General features: G+C 35.6%; 1 protein-coding gene across 3 annotated transcripts in view; it reads right to left on the bottom strand.

Annotated features, from left to right (window-relative positions):
* Positions 1-25,632, bottom strand: part of SNX13 (sorting nexin 13) — a 64,801-nt gene that overhangs the window by 24,737 nt on the left and 14,432 nt on the right. For all 3 annotated transcript variants that reach the window (XM_061996663.1, XM_061996665.1, XM_061996664.1), the window contains exons 2-14: positions 20,764-20,876; positions 17,156-17,258; positions 14,362-14,451; positions 13,837-13,958; positions 9,777-9,898; positions 9,519-9,620; positions 8,730-8,818; positions 8,257-8,340; positions 5,791-5,929; positions 5,352-5,440; positions 4,582-4,681; positions 2,188-2,381; positions 614-718 (exon numbers count right to left, since the gene is read on the bottom strand). In XM_061996663.1, coding sequence (XP_061852647.1) covers positions 614-718; positions 2,188-2,381; positions 4,582-4,681; positions 5,352-5,440; positions 5,791-5,929; positions 8,257-8,340; positions 8,730-8,818; positions 9,519-9,620; positions 9,777-9,898; positions 13,837-13,958; positions 14,362-14,451; positions 17,156-17,258; positions 20,764-20,876 — 1,452 coding nt within the window. The remainder of the gene's footprint in view (positions 1-613; positions 719-2,187; positions 2,382-4,581; positions 4,682-5,351; positions 5,441-5,790; positions 5,930-8,256; positions 8,341-8,729; positions 8,819-9,518; positions 9,621-9,776; positions 9,899-13,836; positions 13,959-14,361; positions 14,452-17,155; positions 17,259-20,763; positions 20,877-25,632) is intronic.

The following is a 25,632-nucleotide window of genomic DNA, read 5'->3' as shown; positions in this document are numbered from 1 at the left end:
GCAACTCATATCATTAGTTTTTATCATCCAACATTAAGTTAATGATACAAATTAAAAACTCTCAGAATGAGTACGTAATTTGACAGAATATTAATAATTCACTTTTTAATAGAGTTACATATTAGACATGAGTGATGAAATCTATATCTGCAGGTAGTATAAAGACTGTCTTGTCTTCAGTACTTGCTGCTTGAGTGCTACAATGTGCAAGACAGCAGAAACAGAGCGGTCATATTCACTTCTAGAAAGAGATATAGAATTTAATAGGGCAACATGCTTACACTCAGCTATGAAAAAGAGAGCTAAAACTGTACCAAAATTGGGCCATTTAGTCATTCTATACAGACACTCAAATTTGTGTATTAAGACAAATAATCATAATTCTGCACTGTTTCATACAGGACACCTACTCTTTCTTTCTATTGCTTTGAAAACCTTGAGTTACACATGGCTAAACAGAAGCTGTCAATTTACACTGTGATTTTTATAGAACAGGAAAATGGTTTTAGGTTTCAGATACCCAAGTTCTTTGCTCTTTTTTCAATGGCTGTAGTGATGTTTAATATTCTATAGCACTAATAGTTCTTCTGAAATAAAGGATGAATGTCGTCACCTTTCTCTGAATGTCATCAAAGATTTCAGGAGTTGGATCCTCATGGTTCAGCTTTTCTGCCAGTTTTGCTACTAAGTTGTCATCAATGTTAACTCTCGGAGATGCCTGTCATACAGATCTAAATCAATTTTTGCAACATAAAAACAAGAAAGCTTCTATTTTCACAAATAAAATGTAATACATTTCTCCAATTCTATAGGTCAAATAAATTTCTCCTTGATGAATATCTCCAGAACTGTCTAGAACACACAATAGGAAACACATCCTCTTCCCCTTGAAATTAAGGTCTGAGCATGTATTAAAACTCAGAAATTTTGAGGATTAAATACTAAGAATCACCTCAAAACAATGTATAATATTCAGACTTAAAACCAGATTTTATTTATCTACAAATAGAAAAGATCTAAAATGATCTAGTAAAAAACCAAGTAGATGAAAAATCTGAGGAAAGGCTAACAGTTTGCCAATTTCTAGAGAGATTACCAGTAGCTGTAAACACAGAACCATTTAGATTGAAAAAGACTTGTAAATCACCGAGTCTACAGCTACCAGTAGACTATACCAGTCGTGAGATTGTCAGTCATTCCTTGGTATGACATATTTCAAACCAGTGCTCATTAAGCATTCGTTCAAATGGGCCCAAGTTCATACACTTTCCCAATTTTCTGTAACACAGACAAGGAATCAGCACTGAACCAACATAGATCATTCAACAGTACAACTGAGAGGCTGAGTTTATCAGCTTCGGAACAGCTCTAATGTTAGGTGGCTTCTGAGTTCAAACTTGTGAACATTCAGTCAGTTCAAAGCCCATCAGAGCAAGCAACAGTTCACCATGTCAACAGACTACCAAGGTGAAAAAAACAAAGGGAAAGGGAAAACATGGCATGAGAACCATTACAAGATACTTGAGAGATAATTTGTTGAGGGAAGCTTTTGAGTTAGTTTTATGCATATACAAATTCAGAATAAAGATGCTTTGTTAACAGAAACTGGCAAGTGTTTTCTTTCACAGAAGACACTGTCATTACAAGATTACCAGAAGCATTCAAACTTAGTCTATTGAAAGATACCCAGCAGTGATATTTGAGCAATTTACACAAACAACTGTAGAGACACAGGAGGTTACTTAATTTGAAAACTACATCTTAATCCAAGATCATACAAACACTGGGTTGCTTTTTTTACAAAACATTTATTCTTAAAGAGGGGCAGTATAGAGTATAAGGAAGAGAAGGGGAAATGACAGCACCCACAAAAAGGACTGAACTTCTTATTCTGTCTTCCTATTTTCTCTAAATTTACTATATTTTAGAAGGTCAGCTTCTGAGGAATACATTTGACAGGAGAGTCGGTGCCAGTATGAGCCTTTTTAAATAGAGACGGAGAACAAAACCAAGATATTTTCTTACTGCTTGACATAAGGAAAAAGAAGAAACACAAGTACTAGCTTAAATGTCAACTTGTAAACAATGTGTGCTACATCCATTTCACATTAATGTAGTCATAACTACCAAAGAAGTGTCTGTGAAAAAAAATAAATTCCACGCAATGCAGAAATTAGTTATTCCTACCTTTTCTGATAAGTATTGCTCATAAACTCCAAATGCAGCTGCTCTTAATAGACCCTTGGTTTGATTAGTCTGATGTTTTCCATCTTTCTGCCGGCCTTGAAGTACCTCCAGCTGTTGCTGTGCTGTAACCCTGTACCCTTCCACTGTCATCCAGAAAAACAGATGTGCTTGGCCACCGGTCTGCTGCATGTAATCTACGTAAAACAGCCATCACACAACCTTAGTTATTATTGTGCATCTTAGAATGAGAATTCTACTTCTACGTACGGAAGTCCAGGATCTGTTTATACATCTGGAATACCCATCTAGATCTGGAGTCAAAAACCAGTAAGAACTATATACATATTGGTGATAATCAGTAAACAAAATTGGGAATAAAGTCTAGGAAAGCAGGGAGTCCTAAAATGCACGTATAAAAAGTAAAACCATCATTACTCTGTGGATGTAACAGGCCTGTACAGCACAATAAAAGTTGAGAAGAAGTTCAAATCAGGATTCTAACAGACCACATGCATAAAATCATAGAATCAGTTAGGTTCAAGATCATGAAGTTCAAAATTTAACCTAACACTGTCAAGTCCTCCGCTATACCATGTGCATAGGCACCTCATCTATACATTTTTTTAATACCCCTAGGGATGGTGACTCAGTCACTTTCCTGGGCAGCCTGTTCCAATGACTGATAGTACTTTCACTAAATTTTTTTTTCCTTAATATCCAACGTAAACCTCCCCTGGGCACAACTTGAGGCCATTTCCTCTTGTCCTATCACTCATTACTTGAGAGAAAAGATCAACACTCACCTCGCTACAACCTCCTTTCAGGTAGCTGTATAGGACGAACATATCTACTCTCAGCCTCCTCTTCTCCAGGCTAAAAAGCCCCAGTTCACTCAGCCATTTATAAGACTTTCTCTAGACCTTTCACCAGCTTCGTTGTCCATCTCTGGACACAATCCAGTACCTTAATGTCCCTCTTCAGTCAGCGGCCCAAAACCAAACACAGTATTCAAGGTGCCGCTTTGCCAGCACTGAGTACAGGGAGACAATCACTTCCTTGGTCCTGCTGGCCAAACTATTTCTGATACATGCCAGGATGCCATGAGATTTCCTGGTCACCTGGGCATACTGACAGCTCATTCAGCAGGCTGTCAATTAACACTCCCAGGTCCTTTTCTGCCAGACAGCTTTCCAGCCACTCTATCTCAAGTCTCTAGCATTGCACGGAGCTGTCGAGACCCAAGTGTGGAACTCAGCACTTATCCCAGTTGAATCTCATACAGTTGGCATTGGTTCAGCAATTTAGTCTGTCCAGATCCGTCCGAAGAGCCTTCCTGCCCTCAAATAGATCTACACATCTGCCCAGCTTGGTGTCATGAGCAGACTTACTGAGAGAACACTTGATCTCCTCATCCAGATCATTGATAAAGATGTTAAACAAAACAGGTCCCAACATTGAGCCCTGGGGAATACCACTAGTGACCAGTCACTAGCTAGATTTAACTCCATTCACGACCACTCTTTGGGCCCGGCCACCCAGATAGTTTTCCACCCAACAAAGAGCAAGTCCATCCAAGCACAGGCAGTCAGTTTCTCTTGGAGGATGCTGTGGGAGATTGTGTTGAAGGCCTTACTAAAGTCTAGGTGGACCACAACCACAGCCTTTCCCTCAACCTCTGAATCATCGTGTCACAGAAGGAGATCAGATTGGTCAAACAGGACCTGTCCTTCATAAAGCCACGTTAGCTGGGCCTGAACCCTTGGTTATCCAGTAAGCACTTCCACCAGCTCCCTCATCACCCTTGGGTGGATCCCATCCAGCCTCATTGACTTGTGTGCATCAAAGCAAAGCAGCAAGTCACACAATATTTACTCTTAGACTAAGAGGACTTAATTCTGTCCCCGGTCCCTGTCTTCTGGCTCAGGAGACCAGGTGCCCAGAGAACAGCTGGTTTTACCATTGAAGACTGAGGCAAAGAGGGCAGTTAAGTGCCTCAGCCTTTTCCTCATCCTTGGTCACTAAGTTCCTCCCTTCATAAAGCTTTCCTTTAGCCCTCATTTTGTAGCTGATATAGAAACATTCCCTGTTATTTTTTCACAGTGATGGCCAGCCTAAGTTGTAGTTGAGCCTTTGTTCTTCTAATTTTCTTCCTAAATGACCTCACAACACCCTTGTAGTCCTCTTGGGCTGCCTGAGCTTTCTTCCGAAGATCATAAATTATCTTTTTCCTCCTGAGCTCCAGCAGAAGTCCAATATATTTAGACACATGTATGTATTTATATGTATACATATTTAGCTCTCAGTAGATACCTATACTTAGCAATTTCAAGTGTTCAGTTCTGGGAGTTGGCATAATCTTCATAAATAAAAAAGACCAGATAAATTAACACTTACCCATAAAGAATTGTAGTGCAACATTGTCTACCAGAATATGGTCCAGAGGGACTGTGCAAAGTTTTCCAAAGTTTGCTGCCAGTTTCACAGTATCTATTTCCTGTAAGACACAGTTCACTGCATTCACAGACACTATTAAAAAATTTTAAAATGCTTTTAAAAGTTCTACTTATCACAAAGCAAATATAGTAAAAAATTTCTATTCTACGTAAGAAAGTAGACTCTTAACGGTTAGAAAATTTCACAATCACTAATAAGTGAAGATCTAGATCATAAAGTCATATTCTCATAACTATTTGCCTTCAACATGGATGATTTCTGCTGTATGAGAAGCTGGCTTTTAACACTGCTGTTCATGTAACACTATATAGGGCAAGTGGTACCTTTATCAACAAGAAAAGAGGCCTTCTCAAAGACTAAGCTTCAGGAACTCAAAGTATGCATTGGAGCAGCAAAAAATAACTGAATCTAGGTGTATAAATACAAAGATGCTTTATATCTATGTAACAATTTGGTTTAAACACGTAGTTTTAAGACATACTGACATATTTAAACTGATCTAAATACGTGAACCTTTCAAAATTTTTTCCATACGTAATCTGCAAATACGAGACTAACATCACTTGCACGAACTATTCCTATAATCGCACACTTCAAGTTGTGGTTAAAACCACAAAACTTTCAAAGCTAGACCAAACTAGTTAGTCATTTGCAACCTCACTCTTTTAGAACTGAGGGGAAAAAAAACCCAACAAACCTAAAACACTTACTTTTCCTGACTGCAACCTCTGAATTCTTGAATCACATACTTTAATAACATACAATAAACTGTTAATTTGATTTTTTATAGTGTTGATATCTGAAAGGAAAAGCAAAGAGAGTTAAGTAACACAGATAAATAAATAAAATCTTGACTGAAATGCCCTAAAAATCTCATACGATAAGTAACAAGCCACATACAAAACACATTAGCTTTAAAGAGAAGATTTAGCTTTTCTCCAGTTTATACATCTTACTGATGGAAGTCAACAGGAAGAAATATTTTCCTCTTTCCTCTTTCAGATTAATTGTTAACTGACTATCTGTTAATACCTAAGTATTACTAACATTCAGAATCACCATTCAGGCAATTTCAAAGTCAATGGAAATATAATAATTAAACTATATTTTAAAAATAAATAAAACTCAACAAAACTATCCAGCACTAACCATCTCCTGCTGTATCTAGAGATCGAAGATACTGCAGTTCTTCACTTGCTTTATCTTTCACTGCTTCCAGCTCTCCTATATTATCACTTAATTTAATAATATTCATAAAGGCCTCATAGTTACAGTTGGAATCACGAATCTGAAACAAAGTTTTACAGTGTCAATAACACAAGACAGCTAAAAAAACATGACATGATTTTTCATTAAGTGAATTATTTTGATACAGCACTGCAAAGTGGCATTTTGAAAACACTTTGATGCTTCTAAACCTTCCTTTTGATACTAAAATTTTACATGGCCCAAGAAGCAACATGCATACAGTCAAAACCTATTTCACTACATCATTTTCTGGTTTTAACAATTTCAAGAACAATACATGGAAAATCCACCAACCTACTTAATTGAGATCTTTTGTCCAAACCCCAATCAACCTTCTTCTACTACCCATCTCTTTAACTATGTAGCCAGAAACTGGTGAGACCACTGAAAAAGTTTCAGCTTTGCCAAGGTCACGGGCAATTGTGTTGTGAAGTAATAGTACATGCAATACTTGAACTTCAAACATTTTGAAAAAAATTGAATTTTACAACAAAGAGAAACAAGTTTGGATTAGCTTCTAATTTTACATTGAAACTTTATACTCTATTGTGAGAGAGTTAGTATTGAAATGTGGTGTGCTTAAAAACACAGAATTAAACGTCTCATTTTCTTTTTTTTTTTTTACTCAAGTCTGATATTTGGTTAAAGGTTCCAAAAGGAGCGGGAATTTATTTCAGTCATCTCTACTTAACTTCTGCAACAATCTTGATGTCATGTGAATTTTATTACATTTTTTGAACCATTTATTCTTCCCTATCTTTCTCTCACTACATTCACTTCCCCATCTCATAAAGCAATTATGACATTAAGATTTGGGTCATCACCATCATAACACAACACTTCATAAAAAACTCAGAATTTTATCTTTGGATGCAGCTGGGGGCAGTGCCAAGTCACAAATAAAGAAATGTGTAGGAAGAAAAGGGAAACAAAAATTGAAAAGCTTGGTCTACATGAGCAGTACTATTTTTTCTTATTACAGATGTTTCTGTAGGAAAGCAGAATGCAAAATTTACATGAAACAGAGGTGGCTGGAGTGAAGGAAAAATTGTACATATGTGCAGGGCTACCAAGATCATCAGGTAGATGATAATCTTTCATACTGGAACATCTTTCATACAAGGAAAGGCTGCGGGAACTGGGGTTGTTTAGTCTAGAAAAGAGGAGACTAAGGGGAGATCTTATTAACATTTACAAATAGCTAAATGGTGGGTGTCAGGAGGTTGGGACATCCCTTTTTTCTATAGTAGCTAGTAACAGGACAAGGGGTAATGGGATGAAGCTGGAACACAAAAAGTTCCACTTAAATATAAGAAAAAACTATTTCACTGTTCAGGTGAGGGAGCCCTGGCACAGGCTGCCCAGAGGGGTTGTGGAGTCTCTTTCCTTGGAGGTCTTCAAGACCCGCCTGGACATGTTCCTATGCGACCTGATCTAGGTGAACCTGCTTCTGCAAGGGGGTTGGACTAGATGATCTCTAAAGGTCCCTTCCAAACCTACCATTCTATGATTTGAATTTTTTCCATACTTGAATTTACTCCATACATAAGAACATTTACTCTGAAATCTAAATCCAAGGGTGTTTTCACTGTAGTGCTTGAATGCACACTGTAAAGTACGTTAATAAAATTAGAGAGAGCTTGAGTATAGGGGAAAAAAATTATTAATGATCTATAAGAGATAATAAACTTTTTCTTAAAGTTTTAACTTGCTTTTTAAAATGTCAAGAATATTAAAGTGTGAGTACTCTATGTTAATTTCACCATATATTAATATAACCTTTTAAAAGTTGGGGAGCTTTTTGTAGGTTCATTAGAGAGATATCGAAGTAAAGACTTCGTTTTTTTCCATTCAGTTTAATTAAGGGTGACCATAAACATTTCCAAAATAATTAAGCTAAGATTCCTTAGCGGAAGCAAAAAAATCCAATCCTACTACCTGTCATCCTAGAGGCCTCTTAAGCTTTAAAGGACACACCATAAAAACAGTCAAGAAAACAAACAACACAAAACTTCGAAGGCTACTGATAAGACTTTCTGAACAGCGAAATAAAACAGAGTGCTCAACTTTACACTTTGTCATATATCTCTTCTCTTTCAGGCAACTTCTGCAAAACAATCACAACACAGAGCCGGTAATAATGTATGTGGATATATTACATAACTATTATATAAACATTAATGTTTATATTTACACACACACACACACATATATAAATAAATAAGTCAGCCAGAAGTTCATCTCTATCAATATATCTATTAGTAACTTTTCTACCCAATATCTATCCACAATTACAGAGAACACAAGTAAATATTTATATGAAAATATTCTGAAATTGGAATTAAATTTAAACATGAGAAATCTTACCATCCATATGACATACTGATTAATATAATCAGGATCACTGAGCTGGTTTATTAATGGAAGAAGAATTCCTCGGGAGAGGATTTCCTAAGAAACAAAATATAATAAATAATGTAATACATTTATTCATAAAGCTAATGTAACTGCAACAATTTAAAAATCACTGTGTGGAGTCTAAATTCAAAATGTGGAATTACAGAAACCATTCAATAGACACTAGCATATTCCTTTTCAATTAACATTAGAAGACGTTGAAACCTCAGAAAAAAACCACCCATTTTGTCATGCTTCTCTAACGTTGCTAGAGGTAAAAATCTTGGAAAATATTTCACACAAACTGTTCTCTGCTATGAAATACTTATCAAGACCATACTGCATTTGAAATAACCTAAATAAAAATCAGATCATCTCAGCTAAATTTTTTTTTCATGGCATTAAGCCAAAGAATTGGGAGGGCTTTTAGAGTCCACACTTACCCTGACAAAGTATCGCATGATCTTGTTCTGGAAGTCTCCAGGAGGTAGCAATATATACAGTAAAACCTCACACAGATCCCTTAGGAATCCTAGGGAGGGAGAACAAAAAAAAATAAGCCTAGGACATTTTTATATTATGTTATTCCACATCTTATCTGATATCAGACAAACTAACAGATAAAGTCTCAATTTACAATATACAATCATATATATATTCTTATAGTTCTCCAAGCACTGGTGTTAATGTGAGACGGATTTAGAGTTGCAAAACTAAGACAAAACAAAGTCAAATCCCAAGAACCAAAAACCTAATTACAATGCATTTTCCTTATTTAACACGTATCATATATAGATAGGGTTTTTTGCTCCTTTCTTCACACTGATTTTTTTAGTGAACACTATGAAATCACAGAATCACAGAATGGTAGGGGTTGGAAGGGACAGCCCCAGTTCCTGCAGCCTTGCCCTTGTTGAACCTCATGAGATTCCTCTCCACCCAACTCTCAAGCCAGTAAAGCATTAGTAATCTGCAAGGCCATTCCCTGTCTCCCATAAAACGTATTTCTGCCTTAAAATTCTTCAATGAAAACAGGAAAAATATACATATGCACATACTCATTTAAAGCATTAATATGTACTAATTAAAGGAAATATAAATGTACAGTAGATAATCATACTTTGAAAGTCACAGGTTAAGATTTCAGTATATATCATATTATGAACACAATTGTTAGTATTTTAATTTAGTCTGCTATACTAAAATAACTTTAGAAAATAACACCAAGAGACCTTCTTCATCTTTGGGAGAAGTGCAGACTAGATCACGACAGACTTCTTTTTCCATTTCAACTTCAACCTCAAAGAATGTATCTACAAGTTCCTCAGCTTGGTCTACACAAAAGAAAATGAAAAGGAAACATACTTTTTTATAAAGAAACTTCAGAGTAAACCTGAATTACTAAATAAAGCTACATGTATTTCACACATACAAGATATCTCCCAACTGAAACTCAAAAAAACCCCCAAACATTGAAATAATCACATTACCTTTCATCTGATCACCTTTCTCTGCTATTCTTTGCTGAGCTTTTCTGAAAACTCGAAGATGAGTGCCGAAGTCATCAACAAGTCGTGTAGTGAAATAAGGCTGCCAGTCTGTGTCCTTTGACCTACCAAAATATGACACCCAAGAAAATGAAATGTTTTATCCTGAACACAAAGAACAATAATAAAATTATACTACTCCTTCTTCCCTATCAGGAACCACACTCATAACCATGGAAAAGCAAAGAAATACATGAGTTTCCTAATTGTCTAACTCCTGAAAACAAACCTAATGTTGCAAAACATCACTTTCACATCGCATTAATATTTACACTTGCATTACTTTAAGGTCAAAATTAATATCTGGATAGTATTCTGATTCATGACATAGTCAAATATGTGTAAAAAATCCTGATATAAACAGTCTACAACTTAAAACTAAAATTCTCCCCAGGTCTTTTTCAGTCAAACATATTTTTATCATTTTGAAAGGCATCTAAACAAAATAATTTTCTTCTGAATTTGCAGTAATATATGACTGAGAAAACACACATTTTATTTGAAACTACTCAATATTATCAACAATTTCCAAAGCTTATGTAAGTGGTAATTAGCATCCACCTCCAACAATGCACATAGGTAAGTAATAAAATAGTCATTGTCACATTTGATTAAAACTATTTCATTATAAAACAGTTGCAGAAATCTTATGATCTTACTAGTCAAACTGAAAATGCACTTGTGTGTTCAACATTTAATCAAGCTAGATGCCAGTGACAGCTTTTAACTCTGCATTATACAGAGCAGATTCAGTATGCTGTATCTGAATTCTCTTAGATATCTACTTCGTTAATAGAATCAGCACTTCCTTTTTCATGTTTATTCTCTCAACCTGGTCTTTCCCCCTCACAGGGAAAATCACAGAATCACCGAATTGATTGGAAGGGACCTCTAAATATATCTAGTCCAACTCCCCTGCTAAAGCAAATCCACCCAGATCAGGTCACACAGGAACACGTCCAGGTGGGTTTTGAAAATCTCCAGAGAAGGAGACTCCACACTCTCCCTGGGCAGCCTGTGCCAGGGCTCTGTCATCTTCACAGTGAAATAGTTTTTTCTTATGTTTAAGTGGAACTTCCTATATTGCAGCTTTTGTCTGTTAACCCAGTCCTATCACTGGACACTACAGAAAAAATGTCGTCCCATCCCCTTGAGACACATCTTTCAACCACTTGTAAGAATTCACGAGCTCTCTCCTCCTCCAGGCTGAAAAGTCCCAGTTCTCACAGCCTTTCCTCATATGGAAGATACCCCAGTCCCCTGATCATCTTGGTGGGATGCACCAGAGGTTCCCTGTCCCTCTTGAGCTTGGGAGCCTAAAACTGGACACAGGACTCCAGATGTGACCTCATCAGGGCAGAGCAGAGGGGTAGCAGAACCTCCCTTGACCTGCTAGCCACAGTCTTCTTGATGCACCCCAGGATGCCATTGGCCTTCTTAGCCATGAGGGCACATTGCTGGCTCATATTTAGTTTATTATCAATCAGGACTCCCAGGTCTCTCTCTGCAGAGCCGCTCTTCAGCAGGTCAATCCCCAGTCTGTACTGGCGCATGGGGTTGTTCCTTCCCAGATGCAGGACTCTGCACTTGTCCTTGTTGAACCTCATGAGGTTCTTCTCTGCCTAATTCTCAAGCCAGTTGAGATCCCGCTGAATGGCAGCACAGCTTTCTGGGGAATCAGCCAGTCCTCCCAGTTTGGTATCATCAGCGAACTTGCTGAGGGTACACTCTGTCCCCTCATCCAGGTTGCTGATGAAGATGTTGAATAGAACTGGCCCCTGTGCAACTCCACTGGCCTCAGGCCTCCAACTACATTCAGCATCGATAATCACCACCCTGTGGGCTCTCTCATTCAGCCAGTTCTCAAGCCATCTCACTGTCCACTCATCCAAGACATACTGCTTGAGCTTTCTGATGAGGATGTTATGGGAGACAGTGTCAAAAGCCTTGCTGAAGTCAAGGTAGATGGCATCCACCGCTCTTCCTTCATCTAGCCAACCACTTATACTTCCGCAGAAGGCTATCAGGTTGATCAAGGGAAACCCTTGGTGAATCTGTGCTGACTTCCCTGATAACCATCTTTTCCTTGACGTGTTTTGAGATGGCATTCAGGATTAGTTGCTTCATCGCTTTACCAGGGATGGAGGTAAGGCTGACTGGCCTGTAGTTTCCCCACTTCCTCCTTCTTCTCCCTTTTGAAGACTGGAGTGACATTGGCCTTTCTCCAGTCCTCAGGCATCTCACCAGTCCTCCACAATAATTTGAAAATTATGGAGAGTGACTTAGTAATAACATGAGCCAGCTCCCTCAGCACTCAGGGTGCATTCCATCAGGTCCCATGGATTTATGGGTGTTAAGGTTGCCCAACATGTCCCTAACATCAATCTTGTTTACCAGGGGAAAGCGTTCCATTCTCCAGGCTATTCTACTATCCTACAGGGATATTCCCAAAGGCCAGCAAAGAAGTCATTCAGTAGAATCAGATAAGGAATTTTGAAAGAAAGGGAAGCCTACTTTAAAAAACAGATGTGGAATTAAGATGCAGAGCTGTCTCAAAGGCAGTCAATCAAAATTATTAATAATCCAGAGTCACCATCCATGCAATCAACAAACAGTAAAAAAACCACTGGGTGGCAGCCTTACATCATTTTTCAAAACGTGTAACTCTCAAAAAAAAAAGTAAAATCACATTGTATTCATTCTCCCCAGAAACTCACAGGGTATAGGGTATATGAAATTAGAGATAATAGCACTGCTACAGCTATATCCAGCTACAGTCACTACAAATACTTGTCTCTTAATGGGGCTGCAGCCCCATGAAACAGAATTAATTTATATGAACACAACTGCATAGGAATGGTCTCTATTTTTGAAGAACTATAGTACTGTGGGGAAAAAAACATTAATTGGTTGTAACTTCACGTGCTTCAACACAAACCCAGTGCTTCGTACTGTTCAATGAAGTAACTGACAATTAGTCACTGAAGTTGGGAAGCTAGGCTCATTTCATACAAGTACTTGACTGCTTACTGTAATATGTAGTTTATTGCAAAAATTGTTTCCTAGGATTTCCATTATTTTACAATTAATAAGATCTTATGATTTTGAAATTTTTCCTAGAATTAAACTTAGCTCTTCCTCTCTGACTTTTCTTGCCAGAAAAGCACACTGACCTACATTTTCAAGTCAACAGAGGGACAGGATAACACTACCTCAAAGTTGCTAAGTTCATTGTATATAGGTGATTCAAAACCTCTTCTGAGAAGAATATAGACAATAATCAGCATGGTTGGATTAATAACTGAAATCGTTACTTAACAAAAAAGTAGATGAATATAAAAGCATGCAGCATCTGAGACATCTGGTGTACTTAAGAAGATAAATGATTTCTCAGACAAGTTCCCTGATTTTCTGCTACTTGATTAAGCAAAACCAGAAAACACATGGGACAATTAACAAAGTATTCATTTGATCTGAACCCCTTTTTAAAAAAAAGATTTACATGTGACATATTTCATTCTCCAGATTATCACTCTTTTAAAAATACTCATTGTTCTTACATATTGAAGAGAAATACCACTGATAGAAGTTAACTGAGCTGATACAAATGCTTGAATTACAGGCTTTCAGATGTCTTACCTTGTGAATAGCACCCTGCTGTTTTAATGAAACAAACTTACATATAAAAAGGTGATGATTCATGCAAGTGAATACTTAAGTTGGAGAAAAGCAGCTAATTGGTAAACTTACACATCAATCTAAATTTTTAAAAAGTCATTTTGCAAAAGTCCATAGCTACAAACATTATCTCCATTCATTCCCTAAGGGATCAGCAAAAGACTGTAGTTCTTAGATTATGATCTTTTTACCTCTTCTTCCTGTAAAAATGCATTGAACTGTGCCAACAGATAAACTTCATCATTTATCTACTACCGTACAACCCACAGAGGTATTTGTCCACTTGCTTAAGACAGCATACTGACGTAAATACAAATAATCTTACCTGGCAGAAAACTGAATAAGTGCATACTGAAGAGCCTGTCTGATTTCCAGAAGGAATGATTCATCATCACTTAGTGTGTAATACCAATACTGCACATAGTCTCTCAATGAAAACTGGATTACCTGAAATTGGAAAAGACAAAATAAAAATTAACTACAGAATAAAAACCAACAAAACATACAATAGCTTTCTGTGCCTGATAATAAAAGAACAGTCTCCTTAAAAGCTTAAAACAGTGACCCATATTCTCCTACCATTATGAAATTGTGAGTTAATACAACTCACATACTGAAAACTCTTCTTCATATTGGTTTGCATGCACTCACCACCACTATGCTGGGAAACTAAAATATACAGAAAACAGATTCAAACGTTTTCCAGTACCTTGGAAAGGGTTTTTTCATTTACAACTCTCAAGTACAATGACATTTCTCAACTGCTATTCATCACTCAACTAATTAAGATATTACAAAGTCAATACTCGCAAAAATAAAAATAGGTTACATAGTTCTGGTTAGAACTTACTTGTTGCAAAGGCTCGTCAATTATATTCGCACCTGTCAGTCTTCTGTCAATCTTAATAGGTCTGGCTTCACGTTTCATTTCTTCTATGCACTTGAAAGACATTAGTAAATGTGAATGTGCAGCTTTTAGCTATAATTAAAAATCATCTATACAGTTTATAATGTATGTATACTTTCACTAATAACTTTATACAACATTTTCCCTATTAATATATATCTTATCTACTCTCTGAATTAATCATAGCCTCATAAAATCATTTGGGTTGGAAGGGACCATTACAGGTTATCCAGTCCAATCCCTCTGCAATGGGCAAAGACATCTTCAACTAGGCCAGAGGCACATCCAACCTTACCCTGAATGTTTCCAGGGATGGGGTATTTATAGCTTCTCTACAACAATAATATTTGTATTCTTCACATACAGTAAACAATGGTGAGGAACCAACCTGAAAACCTACTTCTAGCTTAAAGGAGCATGTTTGCTAAAATACTAGATCAAAACGAAATTCAACTCAAACAGCTATAACATTACCAGCATTAAATGATTACTCAGGCAAAATGGTTAATCACTTGTTATTATTAAATTTGAAACCTACTTAATTTTAAACAGGTAGGAAGCACCTATGAGGACCATGGGAGACACACTCCACAAAGTGGAGTAACAAATCCATAACATAGCATACAACCAATTGACTCCAAGTAAAGAGACTCAGAGACTAGTCAGGGATCAAACATACAAACAGAACTTACAAATTTTGACTGTTTCACCCAGCCTACAAAAACTTGCTGCCTTTTGGATCAAGCATGAGAGACATCAATTATAATAATGATTGAATATTCCATATTTCTCAATCTATAATTTTTATTTTAAAATAAGATTCCAGTTAACAGTTCAGAAGGCTCTAAACTTGCTTTTCCTTAAACATTATTTTAATTAAAACCTGTAGACACTTGTGTATCTTACAGAGTCAGTACATTATAGCATCAAGTGCATTCCTAACAGAAAAGTTATATAAAAAAGACTGCAAAAAGAAAAGTAAGTCTAATCCAAATTTTTGAAACCTCCCTGCATGGATCCAAACAACAATACAAAAAAATATCACTAAGGTATATAATCTTCCATCAAAATCATGTAACTGTTTCTCTTTAGTGTGAGGCACTCATTAGATATTGCTAATAAGTGGCAAACAAAGAAAACTATTGGTACTGTGTTGGAATTTAAGAGTCTAGTACACTCTATACAATATTTCAATCCACAACTGTGATGCTTTGAATTATAACTGATTTCTTGAAAAAGCAAGCATTTGAAAATACACTTTAGACTAAAAAATACCCACATAACAAAAAGAATGTCCAAAATAATTGATAAAATTCTGGTTTTGGGGGAAAGAGTTTCTGCTAAAAAACCTGTATTATCAGACTACTTCTCAAAATACAGCATGACAAAATTTTATATTAAGGTAAACTCAGTTTGTACTTGATTCATGGAAGAATCACCAGTCACCTGAAAGAATATTCACTGTTCACAGTGAATTCACTTAGGGCCACAAAGGTTTTACACATGAAAACAAGTTTAAAATATCACTTTCCGTTAACGGTAAATCATCAGAAATTTAATACAGAAGTGCAAAACAGGAATCCCAAGCAAACCTCACATTTGGTTAGGATTCATCTCTTTTTGCACTGCTACTGAATAGCTGAGATATACTAGGTAATGTTATTTTAATATAGTAGCAAGAAAAGAAATACACAACACTATGGTAGAAGATAAATAGCTTTTATTTGAAGAACAACTTCAAACAGCATTTACTAAACTAGCTAAGAATAAATACCTTCATCCTGCAAAACTTAAATCCAGAGATTAGTCAAGACAAGTCAGTTGAAAAAAGTGAGAGCAGGTTATTGAAACATCAAATCAGAAGGATGTTTCAGTCAAAACAGTTGTGAGATTAAATATCAGCTAATTAGCAATCTTTGGCTTTAAGAGTTGTCTCTATTCTGATGAACAGAAAAAGATTAGGTTATGAAATTTCTGAGTGTCAAGATGTATTGGTTCATAAACCAGGAACTCATAGAAATTCTACCTCTTGAGTATTAAGAATTTATTCTATATTAACCAAATATGGACTTATTTGATTAGGAACGCAGAATTTAGGTCCATCAACCAAAATTACACATCTGTTACAGTGAAGAAAGAGTTGAAAAGGGGATGCCACAGATGCTCCATTTTTACCTATGCATTTCCAGGATTTCTGATTGCTCCTGGATAGCCAATGAGAACTTCTACATCCCTGAAGTACTATAAATCTAGTCTTCATTACCGTTCAATCTTTTTAGTAAAGCAAGTAATTTTCTAACCATAAACAAACAAAAGAATCAAAACTGGATAGCTTAAATAATTAAGAACAAAAGAATTCTAAATAGTCATGACAATCTTGAAAGAAGCATCAAGAAGGAGCTACCACTCCTGCCCAAAAAAACCAACACTACATGTAAGTAGTCTAGAATGGAATGGTTTAGTAATTCCCTCTCAGATACTACATCTCATTCATTTCTCATAACAAAGTCAGAAACAGTACTTGAAACAAACTTTCCATAAATGCTTAAAGCTTCTACTTCAGAAAGGGTAAATCTTCCATTCTATTTGCATATTGCAGCTGACACAAAACAAAACAAGACTCCTTTATCTTGTGAAACGGGTACAATTCTTAGACTAAAACTGATTATTAATTTAAGTTTAATTTTCAAAGTTACGAAATCTGATCTACAAGTCAAGACCAGTAAACTCTCCTTACCTTAGGGATCCCAACTGACGTACAAGGAAGATATGAATGCTCACATTGCTCAAGATATCTTTCCGAGTTGCTTTTTCCAAATAAAAAAATAATGACTAAACCCCTAAAATGGAAAAAGAAAGACCAGCTAGAAAAAGTCATCTTCCTCCAAAAAATATTTCACAGCAATTTATGACAATATACAACAATTATCATTGTTTATTCTCCTAGTACAGTGCTCTTTCACAGTGTGTCAGTTATTTTGAGCTTCACACGACAATACTACGTATAAAGTTTCTCAGTCTTGATATATTCTTAGCACATCGCAGATCCATAAAGCACAATCTGTACTACACAGGCTGCTGCATAAGAAGAACCTGTGATGGTATGGTACCTATGTTCACAAATATTAGTCCATGGAAAGACAGGTACATACATAATCTAATCTGGTTTCATTTATACAAAGATTCTTTATGATTCATAGTGATGAAGTAAAATTCTTCAGAGATATGTTTAGGCCACTGCACTGTGGTATAAGCACAGAAACATAGACAAAGAAGAAACTGATGTAGTAAGTGTAGCAACTACTGATTGCATTTGTTTAAACAAAAAAGAAAATCTTAAAACTGGGAACTTATTTTAAGCTGCAAAGGAAAAAAAAAACAACAGCAGTCAGTATCGTTAGCACAGGCAGTCACAGATGTATGGACGTGATCAAGTACTAATAATTATCTTTTTTGACAACAGAGCGAGTTTCTTAAAATGAAAAAGCAATTGATGTCCAAGAAATTTCAATTCTCCTAACATCAGAAGCCAAAGGCTCTTGCAGAGCCACAATTCACATAATTTTTATTCTACTTCCTGAGGATTAAAAGAGGGAAGGAATGAAGGGTTAGAGATATTCATAGTACAAGCAAAAACCAGATAGTAAAGACAGGCCCAACACTCAGATTAAAGGTTTTGCACCAATACTTGAAGTTTCATGAAGACTAACACCTTGTAATAGTCTTGGCTGCAAAGGTTAAAGAAACAATATTTATCTTTTGCGTCATGCTTTTAATGGAAAGAGCTCAAACACGATGAGTTACCTTATCCTGAATTGAAGATGTAAGCATTAAAACCCTAAAAAGTTAATACTTCATAAATTAATCTTGAAATAAAACAACAAGAACTTTTTATTTAGAGCTTTTATTCATATGCAGTCAATGTATTCATATATAGTCAATACTTGCAAAAATAAAAATAGGTTACATAGTTCTGGTTTGAACTTACTTGTTGTGTATATTCATATACACAAACAGTTTCAGTATCCTTCCATCCACAAATGACAATAGTTCACTTATTATAAGCTATTTTTGCAAGCACACAGTTAAGACTAAACAAAAAAGAAATAATTAGATATCACAAACCAGAACTGAAACAGTACAAATAGATTATGTTGATACAGCTACAGCATCACCATTGTTTTCCTTCACAACTCCCTGGCATATAACTTAAATCCTTAAATCAATATTAAGAGTGCAAACAGCTACAATTCAATATTTTCTTTTGTTTGAAATGCAAAATGGGACAGGAGCAGACTCCAAGCTAGTCGAAGTCAGAAACCTTTGATACAGGTCACTGTTTTGAGCAAGCATAAAAAGTTGTCATAGTTTTATAAATTGGATAAGAATTCAAAGTTTCAATCTAAAAACCTATCCGCATCCAAAACTGGTATCTTGGTCCAGACATGGGTATGGTGAGTATTAAAGGCACTACTATAATCATGAACAAAAAATATTTTTTATTAAGTTCATATAAATAACATTATCACAGAGTCGTAGAATGGTAGGGGTTGGAAGGGACCTCCAGAGATCATGATTTATAATTGTTAATCATAAATGAAACAATTACTTTCTAAGACAAATTTCTGCTTGTTTCTAAGAGAAACAAGACCAAGTATTTCACGTAACTTCACAGACACTAATTGAAAACCAAAATTTGGCAAGAATAATTTACATATAAACTTATCTGACCTAATCAGCACTCATGGTTCTGTAAGCTAAATGTTTAAATTAAAAGTAGCTGTGTCACTCTGAAAATGAGTAACAGTGTAAAAAAGGGACAGATTACGGACTTAGCCAAGAAGATGTGTATGTTAAAATAATGAATTCATAACATTCTACTGAGAGTTCATGTCTGTCTATGTAAGTGAACACATAACGTGGAAAGGGATGCAAATTTTGCTTTAACTGACACACTACCTAAAGATTAATTTATCCCTAGAATGATCAAAAATGAACCAAAGCTACAAAAATGAACCAAAGCAGAAAAAGAATCACAGCAAAGAGGTACCAGACCTGACTTGGGAATGAGCAAGCTCAGGCTCTACAGGCAGTATCACAGTGGCAAATTGTAGCTGACTTCAGACATACTCCATGAGAGACTTTGACTGTTAGCTTTGAGAAGCCAAGCAACCAAAATTGAGCAAGAAGGAAGGATATGCTTCTAAGAAATTATTATATCCCATGTAATTTTTCATACTGCAAAGACTAAGGAAGTGGTAATACAAAACAGTAAACAGAAAAGCTCTTGCCCTTTGGACGACCCCTCTGCCTTTTGCCCTGGACAAACAGTCAGCAATATATGCCAACTGCATATGTATAAAGTTTTAACAAAAGCATTTACTTAAAAGTTAGTTTTACTTTAACTAAATTCTCACTCTAGTAGACTGACTACTCTGATTTTTCAAAGATGGAACTCTTAATACAGTTGAAATCCAAGTGTAGCAGCTGCAATTCTAGCCACTTAACTCTTACATTTTCTGATGAGACATACAAGAATATATATTATGTACTGTAATCAGCAAAAAGATTAAAAGAGTCTTTCAAAGGAAGGAAAAAAAAAATGCTGAAGATAGTCCAAAAACCCCGTTAGAAGTCAAGCACGTACTGGAGAGCTAAAAGTGTTACTGTCCTGCAGATGAGTCTTATGAGTGAGAGGAAGAAGGACTATCCCAACAATAAATTTAGACTTGGTATTCAAAATAAATTTTAATGATTACAAAGCAGATATGATAATATAAAATGTAATAATGGTGCTAAAGGCTATAAAAACATCACCTGTTTGCTCCCTTCCTATCCAGATAAAGCATGAATTATCTAAAGCTGCTGAACTGATCTACTTGTTCAAAATGTAGCAAGATGTAGCAATAGTCATGTACCTAGGAAATCACCTACTCTCTTGAACGAAGTATCTTACATAGGAAAATGAGATTGTGATAAGGGACGTAATTACTTAGTAAATACCTGGGAAAAGAACTGAGAAAGGGATAGAAAGTATGAACTGAAGTTAACATTGATTTCATATATTTGTCCTCTAACATCTGTTACAAATAGCTACTTTTTTTTTTAATCAGTTTCTTTTCCAAGGGCAAAGGTAGTAGAAGCACTACTCAGCAGTAAAAAAATTTACTTTTGATAAAATTGAAATTTCAAGAAAAATATTTTTCTCATAAAGAGTTGCTCGAATGTAGAAATATTAACTACACAAAAGTCAGTTCAGAATTTCCGTGCAAACTATTTGTTAATATACACAGTAACATTTTACTTTCATAGTAAAGTATACAAAACAGTAAATACTATACTTACCCACCAACAAAGCAGAGAATACAACATGCAAAGGAAAACATAGTGCAGGGTCCAAAATTTGCTAGAAAAAGCACAAGGCCAAGACTTCCCCATTCCAATACAGAAAGAATGGTCTGTAAAGAAGAACACATGGAAAATGAATAATTAATATCATGTTCATACAATTTTAAGTGTCCAAAGCAATATTTCTGCTTTCTACAAAGCTTGATACACTTTAACTGGATATGGAGTTGATGAAAATTATTTTTTTAAAGCATATTGCTCTCAAGTTGTATTGTATGGTAGTAGTCTAGCTAAGCTAACATTAAAGCATTTTCTTTCAAATATTGTTACTCATCTCTCACTTCAGATGTAACTATGACCCTTTCAAGTGACTTCTTTTTCTCCTCTATTCGCATTTTGTACACTTCTGTTTCCTGAGATGTCTTTCCCTGCCCCCTCCCTATGAAATTCTCCACAACTTCCAAGAAAAATGCAGGCTTTGTAACAAAACAGGAAGAGATGAATACAATCTTGTTTCACACAAGCAAATATGTCATTTTCCATAACCAAGCAATGTTGTGTCTCCCCTAGGTCAACTCAGTTGCAAGACGAAAAAGTGTCCTGTTCTCCAGTCAAATCACAAATGGGTCAACAGGTGTATCAAATATTTGGTACAAGTTTAATTTTACTCTTTGCTTTCTTTAAAAGGGAGGGAAACTTAAAAAACTGACTATTACCTCTAACAATTTTTACCACAGAAATCAGGAGCATTCAAACAAGTCTTTGAAATATCAAATACAATTGTGTTTTAAAATAATGACATTTTAAATATTAAAGACTCCGGATTCCCAGATTAACACTTTCTCCACTTAGAAATTCTCCATTTCCTAAAAGACATCTGGCTTAGCAGGCAGAAATGATATTTCGTCAGTGGCGGAGAGGGGAGATGAGTTGTTTGGAAAACCCAAGGTGCAGCTCAACTTATTCACAAGATGATATGTGGGACTGCTGTAATGTTGATGCTGGTGTCTTGCATAATGCAGTAGGCAAAACTTCACTTGCACTGCCAAACTCATCAGAAGTATGAAAAATGCAGCAAGATTCAGGTTATTGCACGAATACATGTTACGATATAAGTGCACTCATATTTATATATATATACACACACACACATTTGATCTAGATAGATGTGCATATGTACAGACATATACATACATGCAGGGTAATCTAAAAAGCAAGGTACAGAAAACCTGACAACTGAGCTACGATAGTTTTAGGCTCTTACAATTCTGCAACGCAGTCAATAAAGATTATATAAATTTAATTCAATCTAATCTCTAGTTTAATATGGAAAGCGTGTTTCAGCCAAGTCCTAAGAGTGTGAAACCGATGACGACAGGTATTTATAGTTCACCAAAACTGTTCCAACTCTTAAGTTCTCAAATTTTCTTTTTTTGTTGTCTAATTTACACCTTCTCTACCAGTGATTAAATGACACCCTGATGGGAACTCAGACAACTGCTATGTCAACAAGTAACACTAAGAAAGTATTTAAATAAACTCATCTTGCAGTTTGACATTCAGAAAACAAGTAGAGATTGAACACCGTATTTTCAGAGAGTCCTTTTTTAGCTTTTAATATGGAGGACAGGGGAAACTTGCCTACAGCACTAGTTTCTCTAAAGAGACTATTTAGATTTCATCTTTCCGTCTTGGCCGTGGGATTCAGAAAAATCAGTTTTGTCATAAGAAAGTTTTAAAATTCCTATAAATAGTGAAAAATAATATTAAATAAGGCTCCTACATAAAAGAGCATCAGTTCTTTCCTGAGAGCAAAGACATCACACTGTCCAAAAGCAATATCATAGCTCTAAGAAGAGAGTGTTTCATACATGTAAATTGTAATTGTCAGAGTATTTTAATTATTCCTAGTTTATTAAACACCTTAAAAAATCCTGAGATGAAATTCTATTTTCTTCTTAAAGTTTCTTAACAAGAAATAGAAAAAGTATATTTTTCCTATTTTCTTAGTGTTCAATGCTGGGGGGGAAAAAAAAAAAGTCATCTACATACTTACACGTTTAATTTAAATGTTGCAATTGAAAAAATGAATTGTAAATTATTCAACACTTTTTAAGATGAAAAAGTGCTTTATTAGATTATATTAACCATACAATCCACACAGCTAAAATGCTGACAGTCAGTGCTACAAAAAAATTTTTAAAATTTTGGCCACAGTAGAGTAGAAGACTTTCTTGACTTATAAGTAAATACAGCAGATAAACTGCTTGGAGGGTGTGGAGGACAGAGACAAGGAGAGGGTCATCAATAAAAGAAACCAAATTGGCAAACACAACAATTAACTAAAAAAAACGGAGATCTTATTATACATTTACATTTCGATACACAAAGAAAACTCCACCTATTCATGTCCTCAGAAATACATTTTGAACACTACAAGCAAAAGGAAGATACGCACACAGAAGATAACATTTCATTGTGGTCCTTTTTTTGTCAAAAAACAGTGTGCTTAACGGTATTATTCAAAAAAGTTTAAGTTATAAATATGGGAGAAGCACTCTAAATGACTTTAAAAAAATTAATTAAACTAGATAGCAGGATGCATATTCATAGTTGGATGAATGCATAATTAACAAAGAAAGTTCTATAACTAATAAATAAACCAGTGACCTTTTGTCCTATGCTCTAGATTTGCTGTTTAGCATATAGCTAAAGAGATTCAAATCTCATTTGGTATTTTAATAGGATTTCTTAAGATGCACAACTTGGTAAGATGACAACTCAGTTGTGCGGTTAGTACAACAGATACTGGCTCATTTCTTGCATTTTAGATGAGCCTTAGGGATAGATAGGGATTTAGAAACATTCAAAGGGATCTAATTCTATGATCAGCATACTTCCCTTTAGGCTGACTGTAAATAAAGCTTTTTTAACTTCACACTTCTTAAAGGGTCTTCAGCAGTACAACGCCCAGAAATATGAAAATGTTGGAGTTCCTTAAACACATGAAAATCAACTATTAAAAGAAAGTCCAATCATTACACAAATATGACCATGCAGTTGATCAGTGTGTAACTAGCTTAAGTATTTAAGTTATAATTAGTGGGGTCTGAATTTATTTTGAAAGATGTTTTATTTATAATGTCAATTTTTCTGAATATTCACAGATGTACTGTAGCTTTGCCTAGCCTTAAAGTTAACTGCAGGGTGAGTGCTTGCCACTATAGACAGAATGAGCCAGTCTTCTGAAGAGATGGTATAATGCTGGCATTTAAGTATCCAGATCCTTTAAAAGAAGCTGACATGTCCTATGCTGCAAGGACAAACTTAAAAGCTGAACTATCATAGTACTATTTACTGAGTTCCAAGTAAACTAGGGACAGTTACCTAAATACTAAAGAAGAATTTAGGCCTTAATCCTGTGGTAGGCAAGGATAAATGTTTACTTTATGCATACACAGAAGTGCACATAGATAAATTATCTTTATTCCAGATCAACAACTGTTCCATCTCATCAGTTTTAGTCACTTTTGCTTATAATCACTACAAGTGCCATCTATTAGTCCCACTATCACCACCTTCATGTCTAAGATCTTACAAAAAAAGACTTCTGCAGTGTGTTAGGAAGGTCATGTATGCAAAGGGCTAATGTATTATCATACTCATACACAGTAATTTTCTTATATGATAGAGACTTGCAAAAAAATAATCTGCAATTCAAGTAAAGGATAGTCTCTATGTCCAAACAGCACACTGAAGAGCCTCTTCAGGTGAGGAGACACACTAAGATAAATATTCACATGACCTTGGTTCAGCTGTGACAGGTAACAGGACTGATCCCTCTCAGTGACATCTGTTTGTCTTTTTTTTTTTTTTTTACTAGATTTTGTCCTTTTTTCCCACTGAATGTATTTTCCACAGTATACAGTCTACTAAAAGTAGTACATAAAGAACTTGATTTCTTACATACATCTGTTTTTCCTTTCCTTGGCTGCTGCTTCCTAATTAGTGCATCATTTTGATGCTTCCAGTTGCATAATGTTATGTCTAGCAGTGCTGAGCTAAGACTGCCTACACAACTTAATATGACCATTCACACAGGAGCTTACGTAAATCTACAAGAATCAAGGCCAAGAAACTGTGTACTAAGGCCATAGAGACAGTCTTAAATCAATCAACAGTTTAAGAGAGGAAAAATCCCACTGTAATTTAGTATGCATGCAATTATGCATAATATAATTTACCAGTTACTAATTATCTGGAGTATTTTACAGGGAAATCAATGGGAACACTGTAAGGATTTAATGTACCAACTGCAATAGCAATGATTTACTCCAGTACCACAGCTATATCTCACTACACTTTAAAGTCACTTCACCAGGTCTCTTGTTCAATTAATCCAGCTGACAAGCTTTCCAAGCTTTGTCTCTATCCTAACTTTAAGCAAAATCTTCATCCTTGATACACCTTTCATTAAAACAATTCACTACAGCAACTGTAAGTTGGTTGGTTGGATTTGAAGTGGTGTTGCCAATTCAAGGTTGTAACTGGCAGTAAGATACTTAAAAGCATTTCCAATTCAGTATAAAACCAGTACTGCTTGAGAAGTCCAGCCTACAGGTAGTCCTTTTCTTCCCTTCTTTCCCTGTTCCACCATAGAGAAGACAAACGTGTTGGCCCTCATGCTTTCACTCCAGCCAGGACCTCCTGCTCCAAGCACCCAGCTCTCTTCACAATTGCCCTACACACATAGCAATTGTAGTTTCAAATTTGGAGATGGGTCAGGATGGGAAACAAAAAACAGGAAAAGTGGGCTCTGGAATCATCTGCTAACAGCTGTAGCATTCAGGTGGCCCATACTACTTC

Source organism: Colius striatus, chromosome 5, assembly GCF_028858725.1.
Source record: "Colius striatus isolate bColStr4 chromosome 5, bColStr4.1.hap1, whole genome shotgun sequence".
Classification (NCBI taxonomy): domain Eukaryota; kingdom Metazoa; phylum Chordata; class Aves; order Coliiformes; family Coliidae; genus Colius; species Colius striatus.
The sequence above is the reverse complement of the archived record's forward strand: the minus strand, read 5'-3'. Positions and strand labels throughout refer to the sequence as shown.